The following is a 25,174-nucleotide window of genomic DNA, read 5'->3' as shown; positions in this document are numbered from 1 at the left end:
CGTAGACGCTTTTTGACTTATTATCTGGTTATGGAATGAGCTCCTTAAATGCAATGGTCTTGCTGTTTTTTGTAGTACCAGTTATTTAGCAGTTCTACTGGTTCACAGCTTCATCTTCTTGCTTTATGTATGTTGGAGTTTTCTGTGATTCACAAATAATACTGAAGGAAAACTGTTTATTGTCCAGTAGGCTATAAGGTGATGTATTTCAGATGTCATGAATTTCCTTCTTAGTCATAATTTATTTCAGCATATGTTGTTTCAATGGGTGAAACTCAAATCTGCTACATTCATCAATTATTCCCAAAATATGTACTACCTGGAAACACTTCTCATTACTCCCTTGCACAAGTTGTTATAATTTATAAGTAATTTCATATTTTGATATAAGATTCTTAAAAGTTAGATATTTGTGAACATACTGTGTAACAATAGTAAATAAAATGCATACCTGATGTGCACGATATAAATGACTTAAATTATGCAGTTATCATCATGTGTTATTTCCGAAGTATTCTCAGTAAAAAATACTGGAGAATACTGTTCACGGGTAAGAAATAGTGCCATTATACACCAGGTTTTCTTATTTGGGACATCATATCTCTTTTTCTGACTGAACTGTAATGCAAACAAGTTTTTACATCGATTAAGAAGGCTTATGTTGTAGACCGTTGAATAGTTTCGTTTACTTTGTTTAGTTATTACGCGTTGGTATTCTGTCTGTGTTTCCGCTTAAACATAAGTGTTGATTCAACTTTTTTTTCCCGATCTCCTTTGACTGCCTAATATCAATATTCCAATTATTAACGAAGTTTGTAGGTCAGTATATTTGGAATTTCTGAAACAAATGAAAGCAATATGTGATATTCTCAGAAAGAACAATCGGTTTTGGTTAACATTAAAATGGAAGAGGTACGCCCAAAATGTTCATGAGTCGAAAGAAGAAATGATATCTAAAACAGCGTAGAGGGTATCATCACTTTCTCCTGATTCTACGATTGTGTCTGCATTTAGCGAGAATAACAGAGTGTATCGGAGAAGTGGATGGATTTTACGTTGCTGTAATTTGGCATACTTTTTTTCAAAGAAATTACCATGTTTGCTTTGGAATAAAGCTTAGCTTGATATAACTGAATATCAAGATATGAATTTATTAATTACAAATAAGTGTGTTATTCGCTGGTTTCACCACTTATATCTTTGCAGTGGAAATACTGTAAAGAGGTCGCGACGAAATTTTTTTTGTTGTTAAGAGTTCGCAGTATTGTTGGATGCTCTGTTCTCTTTTCTTTTTTAACGTAACTTTTGTAATTATAACTTTTATAAGCATTTTTATGATTTGATGTTTTAAAGGGTTATTTTCACCTCATTTTCACCTCTTAAATTTTTATTCTTTTTGATATTTACGGCGAAAATATGTTTCCGTACTGTTATCTATTGGACCTGTAGAAATTAAATAGCATTGCAAATACTGTTTTTTGTACTTGCAAAAAGACAATGACCTCAGAAAGACATCGCTTGAATCCTGGGATGGCGAGAAAATTCTGGGTGGGATATCGAACTACCTATATTCTTATTATGTAAATCGTTCAGTAGCTAGCATCTGCACCATTTTTGAGGACTAACAGGGCTGTGTTTCCTGGATTAACCTAAAACTTTCATTGAGTCTTACGGAGATTTTACGTGTTCTGAAACTGTGTGCTGGAGGTTGCTTAATTGTTCCTATGTGTTGATTAGATCTTCCAATCCTAGCCTTCCAATTTTCCTCATTAAGCTATTTCCAACTATTGGTAGGAATGAGCTTCTTCATGACTGTCAAGAAAACTAAGATGACTTTATTTGTTATCCTTCAAATTACCGTTCGTTTAACACTGAAAATGAACTATGCTGTTCATGAAGTTCACTCCGTATATGCGCTTTATTGTAAGTAACTTATTTCAAGTTAACTTTAATTACACACTTGAGATATACAAGTGTATCAGCCATTGGGAATCTTGCATTGAATATGAATAAGGACTGACAAATGGTTCTGGAAAGTGGAATTTAAAATCAAATCTTTTGCTTAGATTGCTTGCTTGAAGGTTTCTTTACTTTATTGATAATTGTCATCTGATTTGTACAGGTGTGATTTCATATATATTCGTATTATTGAATAACATAGAAATTGCTTAATTAATTACTAATCACACAAAGATTTTTTTTTAATCTGATCTGTCAGGCCATTTTGATGGCTTTATACATTCTGTTTCATCGCTATATTTTCACGATGTTCTTTATTTTTTAGTAAAACGATTTTGTTCAAAAATGAAGGGAAAGGCAAAAACTTGTCTGAAAGCAATAAAAGTTAGTCCTTCTGCTAAAAGTATTATAATGAAGCCCACCATATGCAAAGGATCTGAGGGTGTAATCAAAGAAAGGTAAGTGAAAGTTTTTTTCTTGAAAAAGGGGAAAAGGTACAAGAGAAATTATTTCTTTATTATAGGCTATATTTAAACATATATAATACTTTTTGAAGCCAACACTTTCATTCTTTTCAGAAAGCCTGCAAGAAAAAGCAAAAGTGGATCGCAGTGCGCAGCTATGCGAAGAACTCCCGTTGGGGGAAAAAGGGAAGCAAAACAATTTAGCGCTTACAAATATATTTTCCACAATGTGGTGTGTGATTTGTTATCGCTTATTGGGTGACAACGTAATTAAAGCAAACGGTAGGTTAAACACAAAAGTAATTAGAACAAAAGAGAGAATGTGCAACTGAATTTCATTGATATATATATATATATATCAGAGTGAAGTGTCATTTAATCTTTTCTCATTTTTTAGATGACCTTCGGCTTGTGCATTCCAATAATGATGTGACGGAGGTTTTGTGTTCATGACCTCCTCAGTATCCTAATATTTCACGGAAAATTAAAAATTGTTTTTTTGTAGGAGTATGAACGGACTTTTTTGACAAAATTTATTTTTTATGGATGTGTTTGTATGAGTTTATTTTGATCTGTTACTTGGATTGATTTTTTTCTCTGCAATTTGTTGGATTTATTTTGCGATTCGTTCAATCACTTTCCGTACAATATATGTCGTTAAAGAGTTACCAAGGGTGAATGTGCTGTTCCGTTTCTCACCAATCCATATGTTAATATGGGTTTGTATGTGGTTTATTATTGGGCAGCACTGATTGCAATGCTCATTCCTTATAAAGTAATTATATGTTTCCTATTTATACACATCGTTATTTTAATGCTTGAAATAACCTTATTAAATATTCTTAAATATATTGTATTAAATATATCAATCTTATTAAATATAACTAATCTTATTAAATACATTAATTTATTAAATATTGTACCAGCAGTGATTCAGTGTTTTCCTCCCTGAACCTTTTCAATTCTCACTCAATTTCTTCTATTCACATTCGTGAATATGAGGTACTTTTGATTATTTATAAAGGGCTAAGAGTCTCTTAAAGTACTATCCTTTATTTTCAGGGAATTCACAAAAAAACCAAAACTTGAAAAAAAAATTTGAAACCAAAAAACTTGAAAAAAGAGCGGTGCCAAGGACCGACATCAGTTAGCTTTGTTATTCAGTCAACAACTTGAGACTCAGGTGGACCCTTATATCAATCAAGTTGTGTAAAAATGAGCATATTAATTTATATTTAGAAAAAAAAAAAAAAACTAATGAAGTAACAAAGTGATGGCATAGGTCTGAAATTGATGCTTTTCGCAACCACATAATAAAGACAATAAGAATATTAGTGAGAAAAATATTTTCATTGTTGAAGATGCTGCAAAAAAACGTTGGTTATCGTACGTTTATGACAAATGTTCCAATATTAGTCTAGAGAAAGCGAATTGTCGTAATTATTATTGCAAATGTGGCCCAACTTAGAGCTGATTTTAAAAAAATTAAGAAATGATCATAACTTGAAAAATTATAATTAATCAAACATTCTTGTAATTTTTCCAAAGACGATTAGAACGAATTTAGAATGTGCAGCAATTAATATTGATCGAACATCATGGAACTTTTAATTTTGTTACTCAGTGAAGTACGATAAAATATAAAATAGAAATATGGCAAAAAATACAACCTAACTGAGACTTTTTAACCAAACAATTTGCACACATATGAGATGGTTGTAATCGTTTATAAGCAAAAAATGTTAGTTGTATGCATTTTCATGTATGAATGTCACTGCTTCGAGAGGATTCTTTGTAGTAAACAGATTTTACGGTAGGAAAGTGGACTTAGTATTTATTTTCTTCCCTCATCTGCAAAGAAAGGATTTCTTTTTTTCTACAGTTTGGGAAATGGACTCTTCAAGGATCTGAATTTGTAACATTCAGAATCAATTGATAGCTCGTCTTCAACACTTAGATTACAACTTCAAAAACCTTATGACATAGATGTCTTGCAGTTAATTGTCATTTAACTTTTTTTCTGAGTTAATATTAATAATAATTTCATGATTAATATCAATAACAAATAATTCATTTATAGAAAAAAGTCGAGTTTAATAAAGTTGCCTAAGAATTTAGGATATAGCAGATTTTGAGAAATTCAGTTTTCAGTTTATAATTATTTCTAGGGTTTTTTGATAAAAATATTAATTAATACTCACAGCTGTCTAATAAAATGATTTTCTTAGAGAGATAAATAGCCTTGAGCAACGAAAAAAAACAGTCTGCAATCTGAAAAGTGAATTAAAACATATTGTCAGATTTGTAATATTTATTTGTAGCAGAATGTTTCAATCGTGAAATGAAATGAAGTGAAAGATGAATAAAGGGAAAGATTGTGTTAAAAGTAGTAATTATACGTTATAATTGGCTGCAGAATAAGTTAGAATAAGTGGTTAAAATGGCAGCGAAATAGTAAATGCCTTTCTTTTTTGCTGTTCCTTACAAATATTTTTAATGAATATCTATAGTCCTACTCTCAACTGTGATTCCACAGACACTTCTAAGTTGAGATGTCTCTTCTGAATTTCTCTATTTATGTGTATTCCGGATAAATAAGAAGTACAAATGCTGATCATAATAATTATAGGATGACACTGAAAAATATAAACTTAAAAATGTTGACAACGTAAACATAACAATGAGTGATGGAAGTGCTGCTATAATCACTTTTGATAATACTGCGATAGTCGCAAGTGATTCTGGTATCCATTATGTATTCATACATTGACCATTTCATTGGTCTATGCCGCCGAACAGTTCAATCAGGTTGGGCTTCAAAGTTGAATCTATTTTTTAATAAATTTTAAAAACTTTTATGCTTTTTCACAGTAACACAAGTAGCCAAACACTTATCGTATGTGAATGCTCAGTATATTGATCTGTTACCATGAACATATTATTATCATTATCAGTCATGTAGCGAGTAAATCAATTATAACATATTTTTTAAAATAAATTTTTAAAATAAAACTTACTTCATGCAATTATCACGCTTGTTATTAAAAGATTTGCAATGAAATGGATATCACAAATCAAAATCTCCCTCAATATTTTCTACGTAAATAAGTTCGAGTGATATTTCAAATGATAAACAAATGAACCGGATAATTACTATTTAAGATATATTATATGACGTTCATTCTTTTCAAATATTTTGCTACTTTTTTTTTAAAAAAAAAAGGAAAAAGAACTTCCAATATAAATTATTTTATATTAAAGTATGAATTTACTTGTCATATTTATTCCCAAGAAATTATTTTGTTATCCTCTTAATGTCTTGCCATTGCATCTCTCAGCAAATCTAATGCTGACAAAAAAAATGGTAGTGAATGTGGAAAAGTATTTCCAGTATACCATTGCTGGAAATTTCAATTTCAAAAGAGTCGATAATTCAGTTTGCTGGACTAAAACTTTCAGTTCTGACTCGACACGGAAGTACCCCCAGCCATGAGAACAATTCGAAGCAAAGTTTTTTTTTTTTTTTTTTTTTAACTTCAACGATGTTTAATACCAATGTTATATATTTCAGTATAATATATAGATGCTACATTCATTTTGAATTTTTTTAACAAGAAGTAAGACTGCCTATAACTCTTGTTTATCTAATTCTAATCAGAATCGAAAAAATACAAAAAAAAAAGTGAAAGATTAAAATAGTGAAAAGGCTTTTATCCGTCTTCTATAAAAAAAATGAAACACATTTCCAATGTTACATTAGAAAACAATCCCACCAACAAATTAACACAATGATCATCGATTCCTTATCTTTCCTGTATTGTTGAAAACATTAAGAAATGCATTTCAGATCATCACATAAATTACCGTCTTTTCTGAACTTGAATACTAAAAGAGATAAAATTATGCGATAAAAGTTTTTCACCCTTCGATGGAAAGTAAGCAAACAAAAGCTGAACGAAGAGCTCGTAAAACATTTAGAACAATTACCTTTATTGTTGGATATTTTGCCATTCTGTGGTCACCCTATTACGTCGTAGTTAGTTTTTACATAGTGATTTGCAAATTTTTGTAATGAAATTGTTTGACGACAAAAGGGAAGGACATTTAAGAAAGTTTTGTATTACACATATATCTGATTTTCAGGCAACCGTATATGGATTTTGTTAGCAGTGTATACCTTCACTACTATATTCACTCATCGTATGTGCTATTTTAATTCAAGTAGCAATCCTTTCGCGCATGTTTTAGCCAACCGTCAGTTCCGCATCACTTTTCTCCTATGTTGCGCGGTGGATTCAATAAAAATATCTAAACTAAAATGCTGCGAAAACAAATCTTTACAAGTTTTTATTGTTCAGGATTTGTTGAAATTAAAACTATTCTGGAGTATCTTCTCAGCGGAAAATAACTAGTTGTACGTTAAATCGACTTTAAAAAAAAGCTGTTCCTACAGTGCCCAGATGTTGCCATTTTCAAATTTCGGACTTCCTGGTGACGGAAGCCCCAACATAACTACGACTATGTAGAGCTAGCAGAATGATCTCCTTAAAATTCATTCATGCCATCACCGACACTGCCAGGCTTACGAATATATCTTTCTGAATCTAGAAATTCAGAAATAAATTTATATTTTTGTGTTTATCGTATATTATTACACTAAGTACATAAATATTTCACATGTCCAAAAATCAGTAGTCCCCACGAACAAATTTTTGTCAGAATAAAAGGAAGCAGTTTAGATTTGTATATGCAATACCTATGTTCATGCTTAAAAATGTTAAGATATTTGCAAGTGGTTACCATTTCTAAAACTTGTGACTGGTTTCATGAAGATGTACGCAGAACGCACTGTACTCACAAGATAAGGTTCACATATAGTTTAGACGACTCATTACTTTTCTCTGTCCATAGTTTTAGTTGCTAAGTGGTAAAATAACCCTGTACGCTATTTAAACAATTTAAATCATTAGTTGAAGCACTATAAGTGGAAAAAAGGATATAAAAGAAAAATAAAATTTGAACAAAGGAAACAAAAACGAAAGTATAAACGAAAGAATAAATGCACTAATTTCTCTACTGAAAGTGACAACTGGGACTACTATAGCAAGAACTGAACTTACCGCTGTGTCAGTTAACAAAGTTCCCGTTTATTGAACCTTGATCTTTTTTAATGTCGCTAATAATACAGTTCTGTCGCTCACGTGAAGGTATGTTAATCGCCGTTGTATTGAGCCTTCCAAAAAGCGGATATTTCCTGGGACTCATTAGTCGTCCATTTCTACCAATTTCTGTTATCTTCCATTCTATTCAAACTGAATGCGATAAAATCGACAAAACTGCTGAAGATTTTCCCAACAGCGGGTTTGATACCTCGGAAAACCAGAAGGACTGTGTCCCAAGCAAGTTCAGTATAATGATGTTGAGAAATTTCTTTTACGTGTTAAAATGTAAAACGTGTTAGTGGTAAAAATCACCGCTGCAAATGCTACGAACTTCGTCTCTAATATATTCAATTTATGACCTAAATTATTTGAACGTTTCTGATGCCCTCTACACATGTGTCAATGTACGACTCGATTAATGCATTGGTTCAAAAATAGAGATTTATTGAAGTTTAAATTTTTGGCAAAATTTACTATTATAGTCTGGACACAATAGAAACATTCCGTTTTGAGCCTGAGATATCCATTATTAACGGATACATTTCCAAAAATGCAATTCACGATATTTTTTCATAAATCCTGTATTTTAAAATCATACACGTAAAACTATAATTTGAGGAAGGACGTGAGATAAAACATTCAAACAGCTATAAATTGAGCATCTGAAAAACATATATACGATAAATCGAGATTTCTATACTCCTACCTGTTTGCTCATTCCAAAAACACCTATCAAATTTCTTAAACACTCATTTTGAGTTGATTCGCGATGGATACATTAAGAGGAATAATGAAACAGAACAATTATTTTATATCGTCATTGGCGCAAATGCAATTTTAGAACGAAAGATTTAGATGCAATGAAGTCAATTCATTGAAAGCAAGACATGGAAACATTTTTAATAAGGATATTATAATATTTACTGGCTATCAAATACATGCAGTCATTGAAAAAAAGAAAAGAATTGCAAAGACCAAGAAAAGGTCGCCAATACGGCAGCTAAATTGTAAACCAGACGGAGAATATTTAAAAAAAAAAAAAAAAAAAAGAATCTTTAAAGAAACAATAAATTTTACCCGCAGGTTTTCTATTCGTATGATAACAACAAAAGAGTTTCACTACTCATCAGCCTGTCGTCGAATACTCGATGAGTCTATTTGCAGTGGTTCTACCTCCACCCGGTAAAATTTCGTCCCGACTTTCAAATTGTAACTAAAAAATGAAATTAACTGATGCATCGCCCTTAGCAAGTCTTGAAGATGATAACACTACGCAACGAAAACGATAATATACACTTACCGATTGTCTGTTTTACGTATTTTGCATAATTCTAGACGGGTAGTTACTGCCATTAGCCAGTTAGGACGTTGACCAACTGTAGCGGCGGCTACTGACTGCCGGTCCCATTTTACCCCCATGCGTTTCAAACTGCTTTCTTTGACAAAGTGAAATATTGGTGAAACACTGAAACATGTTTTGATCTGCAAGCAACTTTCATGCATGCAAACACAAATCTAATTAAGATTTTAAGAACATATTTTACGAAGCACTTTGTCAACACAAATACAAATAGTTATCAAATGAATCAATAGAGTTTCACATTTGTAGAATTACTGTAGTGTAAAACAGCTTACTGTAGTGTAATAACAGAAGGATGAAATACGATCATAACTCTAAGAACTTTAATCAGATTGCGAAGATGCGATATGTCGATATTTAGTCCGGCTGATAAAAAAAAAAAAGTTTGGGCGTCTTATGGATGGTGTCATTATAAGATATATCTGATTTATGTCATATCCAGTTGAAACCAAAAAGGGGAAATTATAATTTGAAATATAGAAAGCAAGATATGACCAGTAATAAAATTGAGAAAGGAAGTATAGCCGAATATAGATCAAATATCGACGAGAAATAAATGAGTGCCAAATGTGTGACTAAATGACAAGGAAATAAAAACCAACACCAAATACGCCACAAAAAGAAACGTTATCAGATTATTGGTTTTAAAAAGGTGAAATTTAAAGGAAGCAACCCACGATAGATTATATGACTTGACTACATAATAGATTTCAACAATATCAAGAACATTAAGCCGAAAATCTAAATTTTGGTTATTAATTAGGTCGACCGGCAGTATTTAGCTAGAAGAATTCTCCTGTTACAATTGCAAATAAAAATATACTGTCTTACAACCTGAGATATGCATCCTTTCCAAATATATAAAGAATTCCAATTACTCACACAATTTATTGATGTCAAATCACAATAAAAGCATTAGTGTTTATCACTGTGCTGAACTCTGCTTTTTAAGAACATCTAAGAGGACAGGCAATACACATAAAGTCTGATGTATAACTACTTTATACTAAATAATGGGTCGCCCCTTTTCACATAAATGTATAAATTCATACAATAAAATTATATAAGAAAACTAATAAAATAATAATAAACTAGTAAAATTGATATAAGAAAACTAGCCTAAACAATATATAGGCGTTATGTGGTTCACTCCAAACAATCAAAACAGCACAGTACTCATGAATGTCCTGTACTGTAATCATTGTTCGCATTTCTCGTAGTGATATAACTGTTTGAGCAGTAGCTGGTCTCACCGTAACTGGTGCAATATCTTCGTCCGAATCTGCCTGAAAAATACCAATCGAAGACACCCATAAAGAACATGCCTTTAAAGAAACAAACAGGAGTATTTCAATTATACTTCTCTTCTTCTGATTTACAGAATCAAAAGGGAATTAAGAGCTTATCGTATCTTACCTGAACCCTCAGGTCATCATCTGTGTTTTCATTTCTTTCCGAATCTCTCTCTTCAATCTTCACTTTTGAGGATTGTGTCATATTTATAGCTGCTAAAATTAATAGTGGGAATATCTATTTATATATGCAATTACAACATTTTAGCACAAAGCAGTATGAATAACGGATAAAATGAAAGAAAAAAATAAAATAAAAATATCGATGGAAACAGGGAATCTTCAGGGACTGCTCTAAGCTATGTAATTAATAGGCTAACTGCCACCTTCCTATATGACTAAAAGCGTAATCACCAAATAAATTTATGAATATAACCGCGAACCCATATTAAAGTCCACTACAAAAATAAATTTCAAATTTCATTTGTAACAGAACTGATATACATGCAAACCTGGTATAATCAACATAAGTTTTGATTTACAAATTTTCAAATACATAATTGGTGCAAAGATCTCAGAAAAATCATACCACGACTAACAGTAAAAGACTTCAATGGATATCCTTTGGAAGAAAGGTCATTAAGTACACTAACAGCACCATCGTCTTGCGAATCAATTAACTTAGACCTGTAATGAAACAATTTTATTCCCTTTTAAAGATAACCAAATTTCCAAACAAAATACAAAAGTATAAATGAACTTACGCAACCGAACAACTCTCTTTCATTTCAACTGGCACTCTATCAAGCAAAGAGTTTTCGTAAGCAGTTGTGTATTTTTCCTGAAAATTTCAGATCCTTTATTTATAGAATTGTCCAAAACATATCACAACTTCACGTCTTTCCATATACAGAAAGACCAACATTTTCCTTATCTGGATTTTACGATAGCTATCTCAAATAATACTTTTTTTTTTTATCCTGCAAAAAACTGCACAAAAGCGGAAAAGTACTAGAAGCTGCATACTCACATCCCGAAATCTTCATTTAATCAGAAACCATTACCCGTATCCAAATGAATCTAAGTGATTTAAATTAAGGGAAACAAATGATCATTCTTATAATTTTAAGAAAAGTGCATAACCTTGCATTCCTTTCTGCAACTAACTTCAGTTTCATCGTTCGCAATTGTGCCAGCGGCATTTTCAACATGGTAAACAACGCTTTCATGAAGTTTATGTAAGGTTGCTTTCAGTGAATCAATTTCCTCATTCTTTCTCTACAGCGAAAGCATAAACAAAATTTCCATGTAAAATAAACCAGCAATGAATTTCGAAACTCATTAATCTCAAACTTTGAGTAGGTTCACTGACCATAATATAATGCAAATTATACAAACCTTTATTTCTTCACTGTGGGACGAAAATTTACGTTCCAGAGCCAACTCGTGGTCAGCAATTAAAGTTTTATACATTTGGTTTCTTTCGATTTCCATTCTACAAAGTCGAGTAAGAATTTCATAAAACGCTAGGAAAATGCAATTAAACAAAAAGTTCAGCAGGTTTTCATAAGTGTGAGACCATGAAAAAGATAAAATCAAAATAAATGAAACTGAAAAAGTTTTCTGATAGCAATAAAGAACGAATCATAATACATATGCGGGATAGAGAGCGTACTTAGCAACAGTATTTTCCGCATTTAATTGCTGTTCACGAAGTCGTGAAATTTCTTTCTTCTGAAGTTCAATCACTTGCCGGAGTTCAAAAACAAGGACATCTTTTCCCGATAATTCGTCAGCATCATCCTAAGAAATGGATGGATCGTTATTGTACTAAATAAAATAAAGTGTAAATAAAATAAACTGTTTAATACCATTAATTACGAATACTTTTTTTTTTAAAAAAAAGACTAAAAATGACTGTCCACAACCAAACAACCTCACGAAACAGATTACGTTTTAGCTCATTCCACAAATTAAAGTATAAGATACCATTGAGAATTCCAGCTTAAGCCCTGTCTCAGTTTCAGTAGCGACGTCCTTGCAAACAGGCTTACTGGCCTGATCAGAGACAGGAACTATGTTTCTGTATCCAACAAACGTAATTAAAGAGTTGTTTATTCGTTTCAATGCCTCATCAGAGTATTCTTTGGTTTGATTTCCAGTAAGAACAAAATCCTGCTTCAAGTACATCAGCTGCTAAAATTATTATATGAAATAAACATAAGAAAGCTATTACGATGCTATACAGTCTTATCCAAAACAGAAAAATATGTAAGAAGCTAACCAGCGAAAGCTTTTTCAATCCATTCTGTAAACAAATCAGACTTCCACATTGAGATCTTTCAAAAACTTCCGCAATCTGCAGTGAAAATTTCTTGTATATAATATCTCACGCCATGATTGTTATATAAATTGGCGAAGAAATAATGATTAAAGAATGCAGCTTTTGAAACATATAAAATTACTGGAATTTGAAATACTTGGAAATATGAGTCAAAATAACATAATATGACAATAAGTTTACCCTCTGCTGGTAACTGGTATGATCCTCAGGTGTGCCAAATTGACTGGACTTATCTGACTTCGGCTGTAATAAAAATCCTATAGTTAAATATTTTTCTATAAATGACACTGGAGTGAATTAAAGATAAAGTGCCTCACTGCATAACAGTCTATTACACGGAAAATGCAACAGAAAAAGAGCTATTCATATGATAAACATTTACTTTCACTGAATTTTCTTCTTCGACTAATGGCGTAACAACCTGAATAACAGATGCATTACTCTGAGGTATAGCGATCGGTTCACTTTGTGTAACACTTGAGCTCGAATACGTTTTACTTCCATTCTTGACCTCAGTTTCCACAATCTGAAACTTGCGAATCGGAATAAATAAAAGAATTCTACCAACATAGTAGCCCTATATCAAAGTCATCAAATCCTGCAAGACAACTCTGTTTTCGGAAACTGCAAAGATCAAACGTAAAGTTAAACTTTAAAGTTGCTGTAAAGGCTTAGGAACTACCACTGGAGATGGAAAATCCGTATACACCCCTTCCTTAAATACGGTAAGAACCGAATGAGACGCTACTTAGCAGCTTTATGCCAATTCAGCAACAGTTTCAGAAACAAAGGAAAGAGTTCACTAAAGCATGAGAAAATAAATAAAAGTAATTGTGCAGTTAAGATGAAGCGACAATGTCGCATGGTGAGAACGACGATCTCATGCTGTTTTGACAAGTAACATTACTATCGTTGCCACTGTCAACCTTACTTTATTCGTGGAAAATTATGTGGTAACCAGTGACCTATCACTAGTCGATGCATAGAATTCTCTTTCTATTAAAATTAATGAGTAATATGAACACAGGCAGAAGTTCTGCTTTAGTTTTTCTGTTTCCATGTATCCAATACAACATTTTTACTGAAAAAAATGAACAAAAAAAAGAGACTATAGAAGCAGTCAGACTAATCATTAAAGGTAGCATGAAAGGAGAGATGCTGCAAACATAACTATTATTGCTGCACAATACTATACTATTTTCCTCATGAATTTTTGACACATGAATTTTAAAAGCAATACCTCATGATGTGAGGCATCAAAAAGGGATGCAAATGAATTAAGTGGCTTTGCAGGAGATTGATCCACCATATCCAAACTTAACGTTGACCCAAATCGTGAGGGTGGTGATTTAGCTAGCATTGTTGCATTTGAAGGTAAAGCATCCAAATTTTCGTCACCACTGAAGATAGTAGTAGGTAGACATAACTAATAGAAAAGGAGAAGATAAATAATGGTAGAGTTTTTAAGCAACTAGTGTAAGCAAAAACTAGAAAACGTAGGAGACTGGTCTGCTTAGTTAAGATTTTTTTTCACTGTCTGGCATCAAAGAATGAAAAACTATTAGTAGTGAGTTATGTTGGCTAGATAAAATAAAACGCAGTAAAATCAAAAAAAAAAAAAAAAAAAAGAAAAAAACAAATAATTTTTTATCGTTGAATGAACGACGTAATTACCTCAACCACTGTGTAGATGGGAAATTTTTGTTCAAATTTGCAACATTAATTGTAGCATCAGTAGTGTAGAATGATTCTTCTCTTTTTAAAAGTGGAGGAGTCATTTGTGAACCTGATGCAATTCGTGGATCTCTGACAGAAAGTCGCTGATAAATGAAGGGATCTGTCACTTTTAGCAAATTTGCTAGACACGGAACAGCCTAAATAACAAATTATGATACTATCTGAAATGATAACAGTTCAAATTGAAACTAAAAATGACAAAACCATGAGCCATAACTTAAAAAGATATTATACTTGTCTCAAAGTTCTCAAATCCGCCGGAGTTACAGGAGGCAAGTTTTTGTCAAAATGTGCCACGCCGCTGGGAGCAAAGTTTGGAAAATTATCGAACATGCCCGGAAATAACTGTTTCAGAAAATGTCGTCCTAATTTTTGTTTGAATAATTCGCGTACAGAAGTTTCTTCCGTGACCAAAGCAACACTTTTTTCCATAAACGAAGTAAACCACGATTCAAATTCCTGTAAAAAATAATGAATTGGCACGTCTAAACTACGATACTGGCACTAACCAAGTTCAAAATTCATTTTACGAACTGGTTGCAGTACACTTCGACGAAGACATTCAGTGAGCGCCGTGGCAAACATTATTGGACTCTCTTTTACTTGTCGAATAATATCTAGTCGGTTCCGCAAAGCAATATATTTTTCTTCAAATAAAATTATCTGATTGTTCGTCGCATGCAATCTATCATACACCTGGAAAAATCATTTTTGCACTGTATAACTGTACTTAATGAACTGAAAATTTCCAACGCATTCAAAATTTTAACAACTCGAAAAGTGGTATACAAACGGAAATATGTACCCTTCCTTTTCAACAACGACTATAAAAATGCAAAAATAACCTGCAATATCCATCCCCGAAGTCTTGTTCTAATATTGTTTAGTAATTCGATTTTGGATTGTTGAAAAGCTTTCCCCATCTTCTGTATCTGCTCAATTAGCTTCTTGACTTTGAACATTTTTTCCCGCTGATTTAACACAATATCCTATAAAATAAAAACTTTTCGTAATCAGTGGATATCGTGATATTTTCACTATAACATACATTTCTTGAAAAGATGAGTTAATCATTAATAAAAGTTAAAACTTTACTTTGGTACACTGCGAGTCAACAGCTGATTGTGACACAGCGAAACATAAATCCTTTAGCACTTTTGTTTCCTCTGGAACGTTATTTAATAAGATAAATAATTCTTATATTGTTTCAGAAATCTTGGTCCAAACTCATAAAATCTTTTACATGTATTAGTCTCCATCTTTAAAACAAGGGATCACAGTCAGAACCAAGGTTAGAGGATGAAATATACATAAAAAAAAAAAAAAAAAAAAACGATGGAACTAACGCTCTTTACTGTGGAACATTGCATCCAACTGCGTAAGACGAGTATTTATACCACGAATATTACGTATTTCAGGATTACTCACTTCCTCACTGACATATCTCATGTTGGATACCACCTGTTTATATTCGGTATCGCTCGTCTGCAGTGAAAGTGCGTTTAATTATTTTATAGAAAATAATTTTATTGTGCAGCTTTCCATTCTATAATATCAGAAAGCCAATTTTAAAAGTTGAATAATCCCTAAGCTCAATGATATATTTAATTCTGTAATCGTTAATGCTGTAGCTTGTATATTTTTGACGATAGGATGCAAAGTGTTCACTTTTGTGAACGTACATTAAACAAAAGCATTAAAAAATAAATAACAAAAAACTATTTCATATAAGTTAGACGTTGAGAACTCTGTTGAACTATAATGATCAAGAGTTCTAAAGAATATGATACTTGAAGCACACAGCACCTTGGACAACAGCATATTAACTTGCTCCGATATTTCTTCTAACGAATTTTGTGGATCAGCACGAGCAATATACTCGTACAGTGTGCATTCCTCAGCAATCTTCGATGATCCTTGCAATTTATATGAATTCGACAATAAAGCTGAGGGAATTTTGATCTGAAAGAATTCCTTGAAATAATAAAATCCAATGAAAGGTAACTAAACTACCACTGACATAAGAGAACAATAGTGCTAACTTGTTGCAAAGTACGAAGAACATTATCAAAATCTTGTAATAGAGTTTCTGCTTTAATTTTCATTGTTTTCAAACGTTCGTAGCGAGATAGAAAACGCTCCGATTTTTTCTCAATTTGAGTTCGTGAATCGTAAAGATTAGATATTAGTGCTAACCACCCCTGAAAATGAGAAATTTAATATTCATATGAGCAGATAAAATGAAGTAACAGATGATAATGAAAATGGTGAACTTACTTGATGCAAAAGCTGATGATCTTGAACTAAACGAGCACAAAGCTGCAAACACCTCTCAGCAACTTTTAGTCCTAATCGCCCAGCGTCACAGTATCGCGTAATCAATGGCCTTGATATTGTTGAGCTATCAAGAACATGAAGTTCATCGTATAAACCTGTAGATTATTTTATAAATATGGAATAATTAGCTTTTTTCAAAAAAAAAAAAAAAAAAAATAGCTTCAAAAAAATTACGTACTACAAAAGTGTAGCCTATAAACCATGAAGCATATATCACTTTTTTAGCTTAGTAATGTCAGGTTATTACGATCAAATAACATTACGGCGTGTTATTTTTGGAAATCTATTTTCACGAAGACAGAAAAAACAGTCTGATTAAAGGGACAGAGATTTCAAAATGATTAGTCAGCACCTTATGTCATAAATGGAAGTTCTGCCCGCATTCATCTATGTTTATCTAATATAAATAAATAAATATATATGTATGTATATCGTACCCGAACATAATGTGTACAACTCATCATTATTTGCCAACTCTATGCCCTGACCATCTTCTCTGTATAATTTACGAAACAGGAACAGTGGATTTGACTCCGTACCAGCTCCTTGATAATGTGACACCTGCTTTTCCGACTGCAATCCTTCTCCACCAGAAACAAGCAAAGCCTGCAAAACTGAGCCTTTTCAATCATTCAGTTCAGAATAAAACTATAGCTATCCCAAAAAAGTAATGGTTGAATCAGTCTGTTATTCGAATTTTCTTTATTACTGGTATTGAATTTCCCAAAGCTATGTTCCCACAGTTGTAAAAGAAACGTAAATTCTAGATTTAATAAAAACAAACCTGCTCCGCAACGGGCACCTGAGTTATTTCTTCGATAACACATTGTAGTTTGTGAACCGAGCCAAGTGCAACAGATACTTCTAAAGCCTTCAGAGAACCCTCATTCACGTAGAAAACGTAAAACATTGGGCCAATCAATGGGAATACCTCATGCCCTGAAATGAAACACATACAAATATCTCCATATATTGTATTCCACACAGTCTAACTGCAAACTATGTCAAGAATAAGTACAGAATTGTGAAGAATGAAGCTCGGGGCAGAAATATAATCAGAATAAAGTTAAGTGAAGGAAAATACACATGATAAATCAGCAATCACAGAGTTCGTCACCTAAAGAATAATTACAGAGCCTGCAGTCCCTCGGATTCTCTCTGTTGCCAAAATACAACAGAATAAGGAAAAAATAAGTCGTAAATGCAAAAAAAAAAGATAAAAATAAATGCAAATATATTTTTCAACAAATAAACTAAGCCCTGAAAGCATAACAAGTAAATGAATAAAATAGGATTTGGCATCTCTATAAAGAGATGCAACAATCACGGTACCATTTCAATCCTTAATCCTTAATATTTACAGAAACACAAACCACAACAGAAAGCCTAAGAGACCACCGAATTAAGAACAAAACCAAAGCAGGCTATCTCCCGCATCATCTGAAATAAAACAGGCAATCATCATGGGAGCGTGCTAGGTGTGTTGCATGCAACATCCCCTACCCAGTACATTAATTCGGGGCTGGACGAGGCAATAATGAAGCGAAATAGCACTTAACGACCGGTAATCACTATCGACATCATCTACCACATTAATTCTCATTTACTTCACTTTCCGTCCAACCTTGCAGTCAGTGCCCATTCGCTCATCTTGGTTGAGCATATGGACTGGATTTTCAAGTCATTGTCAGAAACGAACACCAACAAGCTACCTAGAACATAAGTGATCAGTAAGAATTTCTGAATTTATATATCTTGAGACTGAACTATTTATATATCTTGAGATTTACGAATGCCTAGTCATAGAATCGTTTAGCTTACTCATCACAGAAAAAGATCTCAAAAATAATTAAATTCATGGGTATTAAATAAAAGGTCGACCAATTGGAATATGAAGTGCCCACATCCTTTTTTATAGAGTTCTTTAATGTTCTTGCGAATCTCAATAATCATTTCGAAATGAGCTCTTGGGATCTGGTACCTCATGCAATAATAAAATACTCCTTCAAAAGAACTTGATATCATCCAACAAGAGACACTGGATCATGCGATTCTGCACTCCTGAACACATGTCCTGATAGTGCAACTATGTGCAGGACTTCGTTGAGGGACTTAGTACTCATTACCGCATTATTTTGTTTCATCTATCGCCGACTAGAATCTCACTATCTGTACGTCTTGGTTGTGATGTAAACTCCCGGGCATTTCCCATATCATTTCTGAAATAGCTAGGCTCCACGTATAAAAATAGCTAGGCTCCACGTGTAAAAAAACTCCACGTATAAAAAGGGTCCAGAACGGCTGGTCGCACGTTCCACTAAAATACGTAGACCACCACAACCGCTATAATCATGAAATTATATTACATAACACGGTGCTACACGATTCCCTTTCCATCAGTTATTTTTCATGACCGTTCATTGATGGTCACATTAGCTCTCGTAGTATCAATGAATCGTTCAAATTTTTATTGGCGTTAATCTACTATATCATCCCAATATGGTATATTCCCTGGTGAAGTGAATTATGAGGGGTATATTAATACGAAGAGACACGTTGGTAAATTTAAGTCTTACTTATACTATAACTTACAACTGCAAATCAACTGACTGAATATAATGACTGAAATCCCTACTAGGGTCAATAAGCACAATCACTACTTAACAACAAATATCACTTTAAAAAGTAGGTTTTGCGCAAAGTCCTTCCAAGTCACTTTAACGAAATATAAGAATATAAAATGACTGTTTCATACTCTTAAACAGTCTTAAAAATTCTACACAGCAGGTGGATATATCATTAAATTAGCTAAAAATAGTTTACACTTTTTTGGTTCTTAGAATAAACATTCACTTCTAAAAGAACAGTACAGAATATATCAGCATCTTCCACGCCTCGTCAGTGTTAATAGCACTGGCGCTTCAATAGCGGCACTATTAATACTACAGTTAATCACTTATTGTTCTGCATATACAGCCATTAACAAATTAAATTGTAGACGAAAAACTACAGACTTACAAATCTGGTTAATAAATCGCAAGAGATCCAATAAATCGTTAGAAAAAAAAAAAGAATAAAATTAGTTAATTGCACACTGGGAAACCAAATTAGTGATAGTAATCCAGATAATGTAGAGAACTTGAAAAGACTTATTAGGGAAGTTTTCATGGTCGTAGTTTAGAGTTTGTACTGAAGAATGTGTTGTGTAATGGAATATGTTGCAACGATTTTTATTCTCTTACGATACACAAGTACTGATAGATACATTAAACTGATAATTTCATAGAAGTGTTTGTCCGAATTTTACATCGCGAAACACTAAACTATATGAAAGTAAGAAATACGTTTTATGAAGTTTCACAAGTAATGTTTATACCTTGAACCTTTTATTTTAAAACCCATTACTGTTTAGCAGGGCTATCATGTAATATTTTTCATTTACTACATATATTTTTTTTATTCATATTGCTTGCTATAAGGAGATTACTTTGTATCACCAATAAGGCGGCATTGTTTTCACCAAGCGCCAAAAAGGGGAGCATTGTTTTTGATATAAGAACAAAGATAGATCAAGTGTTCTTCGCCTCTCGACAAGTTTGTGATACAACTACGATTCATCTCTGTCAAATTAATGTATTATTATTTCTGCTAATGAAGGAATTATTATATTCCTCTGTTATTCTACACCTCATCCAGCGAATCTTCCCGAAATTAACATCTTCCAAAAAATAATATTTTTAAATCTTCAAAATTTTTTACGAGTGTTATCTAGAGCATGGGAAGCGGAAGAAATGAACAAATCGGAAAAACAAAGACTTAAATGAAAGGAAATGAATAAGTGCGCAAGAACAGCCGAACTGAAATTTCCTAATACTAAACTCCTTATACAGCGGACATTGAGTAAAGAACTATCACTGCCTGATAACCATAATCTTTTATATAGTAAGAGTTGGTTCTTGTCAGCTGCTTATAAGAGTGACTATCAAACTGGAAAACCTGTACAACATTTCGACATTCAAACAGATTTGATTTAAAACAAAGGAGGTTAGTTGAACAAAGAGCTAACAGCTTCTTAAAAATCAAATATGTTTGGCTAGACTGGAAAATCTTGGCAGCAAAACTTTGGGCAATTTCCAACACATTAAGCAATGCACATATTCTTTGTTAATAAACTGCAACATTCTGCAGGTAAACTCAATTATACCCAGACGAGTGTTGGAAAGTAGTTGTTTACATGAAACACAAGACTGAAACAATTTGATATTTGTCCAAGAAAAAAAAAATATGACTTTTAGTCTAATGATTTGTTACAACGTATTATAATTCCCCTTTCCCGACAGATGACCATTGGTAAAAGTAAGACTTATTCCGAAAGAACGGTCATATTCACATATAAGATTTTGACATGTTTTAATCGCAACAACCTTAGATATTCACTTTAACAATAAAACTAATAGAAACTTGTGAAATTTATATGACATTATTTGAAACCATTATGTTGCAACCAGAAACCGTTTGGGAGACAGGAGACCAATAATATATCAGGACGGAGTGATGAAGTGCATATAACAGAGCAAAACTGAAAGACCCAGACCTGCCGAATAGCTGCAGTGGATGTATCAATTTAATGAATCCTTCTATAGTATATGTGACCGAGAACTGTGATAAAGAACACTCCTTCAGTCATGCGTGAACGAAATCCAACAAAAGAAAAAAGAAAACACTACAGTTTCATTTTCGATTCGTAGAACCTCAAAACAAGACGTAGACGTCCAAAAAATCAGCATGTGCAGACCACAACATGACCGTCACACAAGAATTTATTCTTCTGTTATACTTACTCTTTCAACTTTTCGAAATTTACCCGTCCTTTAAGTTCCGTGAAACATAAACCAATACAGCCTACAAGACTCAATCAATTTCTTCTTGAAAATGATCCTTATTACTGGAACTTTTATTTCTTTTCCCAGTCTTCATTACCAACCTCGATCACCATCATTTCAGAGAATAACATTATCGAGTTTGACTCATCTGCTGATTCTTTCCCAATCTACACCCTTTCTAAACTGAATATATAATTTCATATTCAAACAATCAGTATGATAACCCTCCAAGACAACACATTAATTCAGTTTTAAAACCCACTGCCAGTGTATGCTCGCTCAAAAATGAGGTACAAGTGTTTGGATTCAAGTTCAAATATCCAGTAATAAAAAGATGTCACGCAGACATGAAAGACAACCAACAAAACTCTCAAATATAGATAAACCCCAACTACAAAGTGCAGTAGACGATTAACTACAACATCAAACGAAATGGTTTGTATTATATATGCTCATCCTACGAGTATTTGAACGAACACTTGAAATAAAAGCAAGGTATGCGAGTGGAACACTCTTATAACATATAACATGTTACTAAAAAAGGAATGACAGTTTCCGAAAACATTTCCTTACTTATTTTGTACACGATGATGGAACACTTGATAAAACAGCACATAAAACAAACGTATACTTGCAAAAGAGTCTTGCATACGCTTCATATGCTGTCATACAGTAAGTGGAATTTTATTGTAGTTTAGTGGATGATACTTGCCGATTAAAACAGATAGGTAACATGTCGTGAGCAGTATAATTCACTGTGGAGGTGTACATGGTGTACAGGGAGGCACGTCTGGAGCTTCCTCGATATGGGATATATCAATAGGCTCACTTATAGCATTCGGAAATTGACAACTGTTAACTGACCAAACCTAAAATTGAGGAAATAATATAGTCATTGACAGAAGATATAGAAAAGCAAAAATTAACGTGCATTTCAAATCCGTTTAAAATCCAATAAAAAACAAAGGATGAGGAATACCCGTGGCAGCCGACTAACAACGGCGTTATATAGTGATGAATTTCCATCTTGATTAAAAGGCATATCACAACTTTCGTTCACGTTATTTTCAATACGTTCCGGTTGTTCTGTAGAATTCTGGAACTTTTTTTTTTTTTTCGTAAGAACGGAACGAAAAATCCAACTTCAACGGTGGTGGGATTTCTCCATAACCACTGAAGTTATCAATATCATTTCTTTCATTTCTCTGCAGTAGATTATTTATTGCAAATCAGATGATCAACCTTAGCAATAATAACATTTAAAAATCTCAATTCAACTATTTTAATTTGTAATGGCTGCTGGTTGTCTTAATGAAATATAAAACTTGCTTTACCATCCATATATATATAATTCTTCTATGTGCTTACCGTGCTTCCTAAAGCTACGCGAGCAAAAAAGTTACTAATCGCGCATATTTCTTACTTATATCATGTTGATTACACTCAGACAACAGTTAACTAACCTGAAGAGCGTAGTTAAATGGAAGAACTCCACCGAAGGGATTCATATTCTGACTTCGTGGAGAAGCAGATGAGCCTAGTGGAGCAGAAGCTAATTGCTGTGTGATGCCCAAAATCCCCACATCATCGACAGTTATGATGCACCAAATAGACTCTAAAGTAGCCAATGTAGGTAAAAGGTGATTGAAATGATTCAAAAACATGAAATTGCTTTCAACTTGGGAATTATTCAACTTCATGTTGTAATCAAATGTTTACCGCCAAATGGAATCCCGGAATTAGTATTCAGCTGCCACCTGCTTTGATAAATTCCCCTCTCCAAGGGGCTAACCATTTCAATGCTGACATTAGCTTCCTTTCCTGGAGCTAAAGGCTGAATCCAGGATTTAGTGGTATCCGACAATTTATGACCTAAAAAAAGCAGCTGCTATCACAGTTCTTTTTCAGATAAAAATACAATTTAGACCCTTCTCTACGTAATTAAGTAATAAGTGTAATCCAGCGGAATTCCAACCTTCCATATAGCACAAAAAACAACCATTAGGCCACCACTCATTTCCGGAATTGCGCACTCGCCAAGTTTTTATAAAACGTGTAGAAGGTGGAACGCTTTCGCCCTGAAAATCGGTTATGAAGGATAAACCTTATGAGACAATACGCAAATATGGAGAAAAAATTAATGCGAGATTAATGAGAAAGGCATAAACACACCTCGCCTATTGTGATATCTTGGACAAATTGCATCGAAGGTAACTGCGTTATGTACTCAGGAGGTGGCGAACCTGTACCGTTCGCACTGCCATAATCATAATAAGCTCCCAGAGCTGCTTGCAAATTCCTGAATTGGTTTAGATACAAGTTTTAGCATTATCACATAGCAGTTGTGCGCTATTTCTGCAATGGAGAAAATACTATTTAAGCAATACCACAGGTCAGTTCTCCTTACCAGCTATTCATATCAAGGAAAAAAGCGCATGCTTCTGCTGAGAGAGTGTGATTGTCACCAAGAACTTGTTGGAACTGCTTTATAAGCACTTCATGATCGCTAGTTGCCATACATGAAAGAGCTTGCGATAATGAGCCATTTACATCGCCGTCGATATCCATTTCAACAAACATACGAACTGAAAAATAAGGATGTCTATTACCTAATAATTAATGAAGACAGTTCATGTATTACGAAAAGAACTTCATATATTTGTTACAACGTGGAAAGCAGCTACAATGGAGTCTAGCTCACCACAGCAAAGAATAACATTAACATAAATTTTCAATTCTGCAAAAGTTCTATTCTTATTTGCTACTTACATGAAAAAGCGAACAGGAAATATCGTACAAATCCATAAAATGTGAACTAAATTTGTAACTGGATTTGAATAGCAAAAAATAAGAAAATCAACTAGCAGCATGAAATGAAAACTGATTCCGCCGAATTCATTATACCAACATAACAAACTTTCCTGTATCCAGAAATCACAAAATAAAAAACAGTAGGGAAAAAGAAATAAATCTATATGGAAAATTAAGTAGATAAGAAATCAGTTTTTTTGGTGAAATCCTAGCACGACAAGAGTGGTAAAAGAATTTATGATCGAGTAAACATTGCACCAGATACTGCCTAATATTGAGTAGAAAATGTGGTATGGAGACGATAACATACCCATATTTTCAGTAAAACCATCGAGAACAATCCATATGAAAATTCGATGAGATTAGAAAGCAATCAAAGCCGCAAGCTCCAGAAGATCCCAACAAACTGGAATTCAAACCTGCCTTAAACAACCTTCGCTTCGAGGAAAACGCTCTCCATGGATTTCAAAACACGTGCTAGTCCATGTCGAAGTTTTCATCGAAACTCGGCCGAACAGACCCAGTGTGCAATTCATTAGTGGCGAGTAAGACTGTTTTGAGCGATGTTGTGAGTACCATCTTACCTTTTCATTCCGCTATGGCGTGACTTGTATCAAGTTTTGTGATAATGGGTTCGAGGTATTCTGTTGTTACTGCATCGGTCATTTCAATTGAGTTTTATGAAATTCGAAAAATTTGTGCGTAGTTTTAAACTATATATGAGATTTTCACTGGCAGTCTAATTTGTGGGGTCTGCTGTGTTTTCCTTACAATGATTGATTTTATGAGGCTTCCGACTGTGTTATTAACGAGGGGACTTCCCCG

The 25,174-nt window shown here is 33.2% G+C and overlaps 3 protein-coding genes across 4 annotated transcripts; 1 reads left to right on the top strand and 2 right to left on the bottom strand.

Annotated features, from left to right (window-relative positions):
- Positions 1–1,829: 1,829 nt before the first annotated feature.
- Bm13074 (Uncharacterized protein) lies at positions 1,830–2,685 on the top strand (the record flags this gene model as incomplete). Its single annotated transcript, XM_043073884.1, has 3 exons — positions 1,830–1,923; positions 2,270–2,417; positions 2,538–2,685. 3 exons carry the CDS (start codon positions 1,830–1,832, stop codon positions 2,683–2,685), a joined length of 390 nt encoding a protein of 129 aa, XP_042929818.1.
- Positions 2,686–8,704: 6,019 nt separating this feature from the next.
- On the bottom strand, positions 8,705–17,610 carry Bma-epg-7 (Uncharacterized protein; the record flags this gene model as incomplete). Of its 2 annotated transcripts, none has more annotated exons than XM_043073882.1 (25): positions 8,705–8,798; positions 8,886–9,050; positions 10,071–10,231; positions 10,362–10,453; positions 10,827–10,924; positions 11,002–11,078; positions 11,381–11,515; positions 11,636–11,732; positions 11,913–12,040; positions 12,227–12,433; positions 12,522–12,596; positions 12,762–12,824; positions 12,964–13,107; positions 13,822–13,981; positions 14,256–14,455; positions 14,553–14,777; positions 14,853–15,014; positions 15,164–15,307; positions 15,414–15,484; positions 15,665–15,803; positions 16,125–16,280; positions 16,361–16,519; positions 16,596–16,750; positions 17,093–17,261; positions 17,440–17,610. In XM_043073882.1, the coding sequence occupies 25 exons, from the start codon at positions 17,608–17,610 to the stop codon at positions 8,705–8,707; spliced, it is 3,447 nt and encodes a 1,148-aa protein (XP_042929816.1). The 2 variants fall into 2 exon arrangements, with proteins under 2 accessions (XP_042929816.1, XP_042929817.1); XM_043073883.1 differs by having other exon boundaries at positions 17,440–17,565.
- Positions 17,611–22,290: 4,680 nt separating this feature from the next.
- Positions 22,291–24,663, bottom strand: Bm9631 (Uncharacterized protein; the record flags this gene model as incomplete). Its single annotated transcript, XM_001899100.2, has 8 exons — positions 22,291–22,407; positions 22,518–22,634; positions 23,002–23,153; positions 23,258–23,410; positions 23,514–23,616; positions 23,711–23,837; positions 23,946–24,123; positions 24,660–24,663. The coding sequence occupies 8 exons, from the start codon at positions 24,661–24,663 to the stop codon at positions 22,291–22,293; spliced, it is 951 nt and encodes a 316-aa protein (XP_001899135.1).
- Between the last annotated feature and the right edge of the window lie 511 nt (positions 24,664–25,174).

Source organism: Brugia malayi, assembly GCF_000002995.4.
Source record: "Brugia malayi strain FR3 genome assembly, contig: Bm_v4_ChrX_scaffold_001, whole genome shotgun sequence".
NCBI classification, from domain to species: Eukaryota; Metazoa; Nematoda; class Chromadorea; order Rhabditida; family Onchocercidae; genus Brugia; species Brugia malayi.
This window is presented reverse-complemented; position numbering and strand designations above follow the sequence as displayed.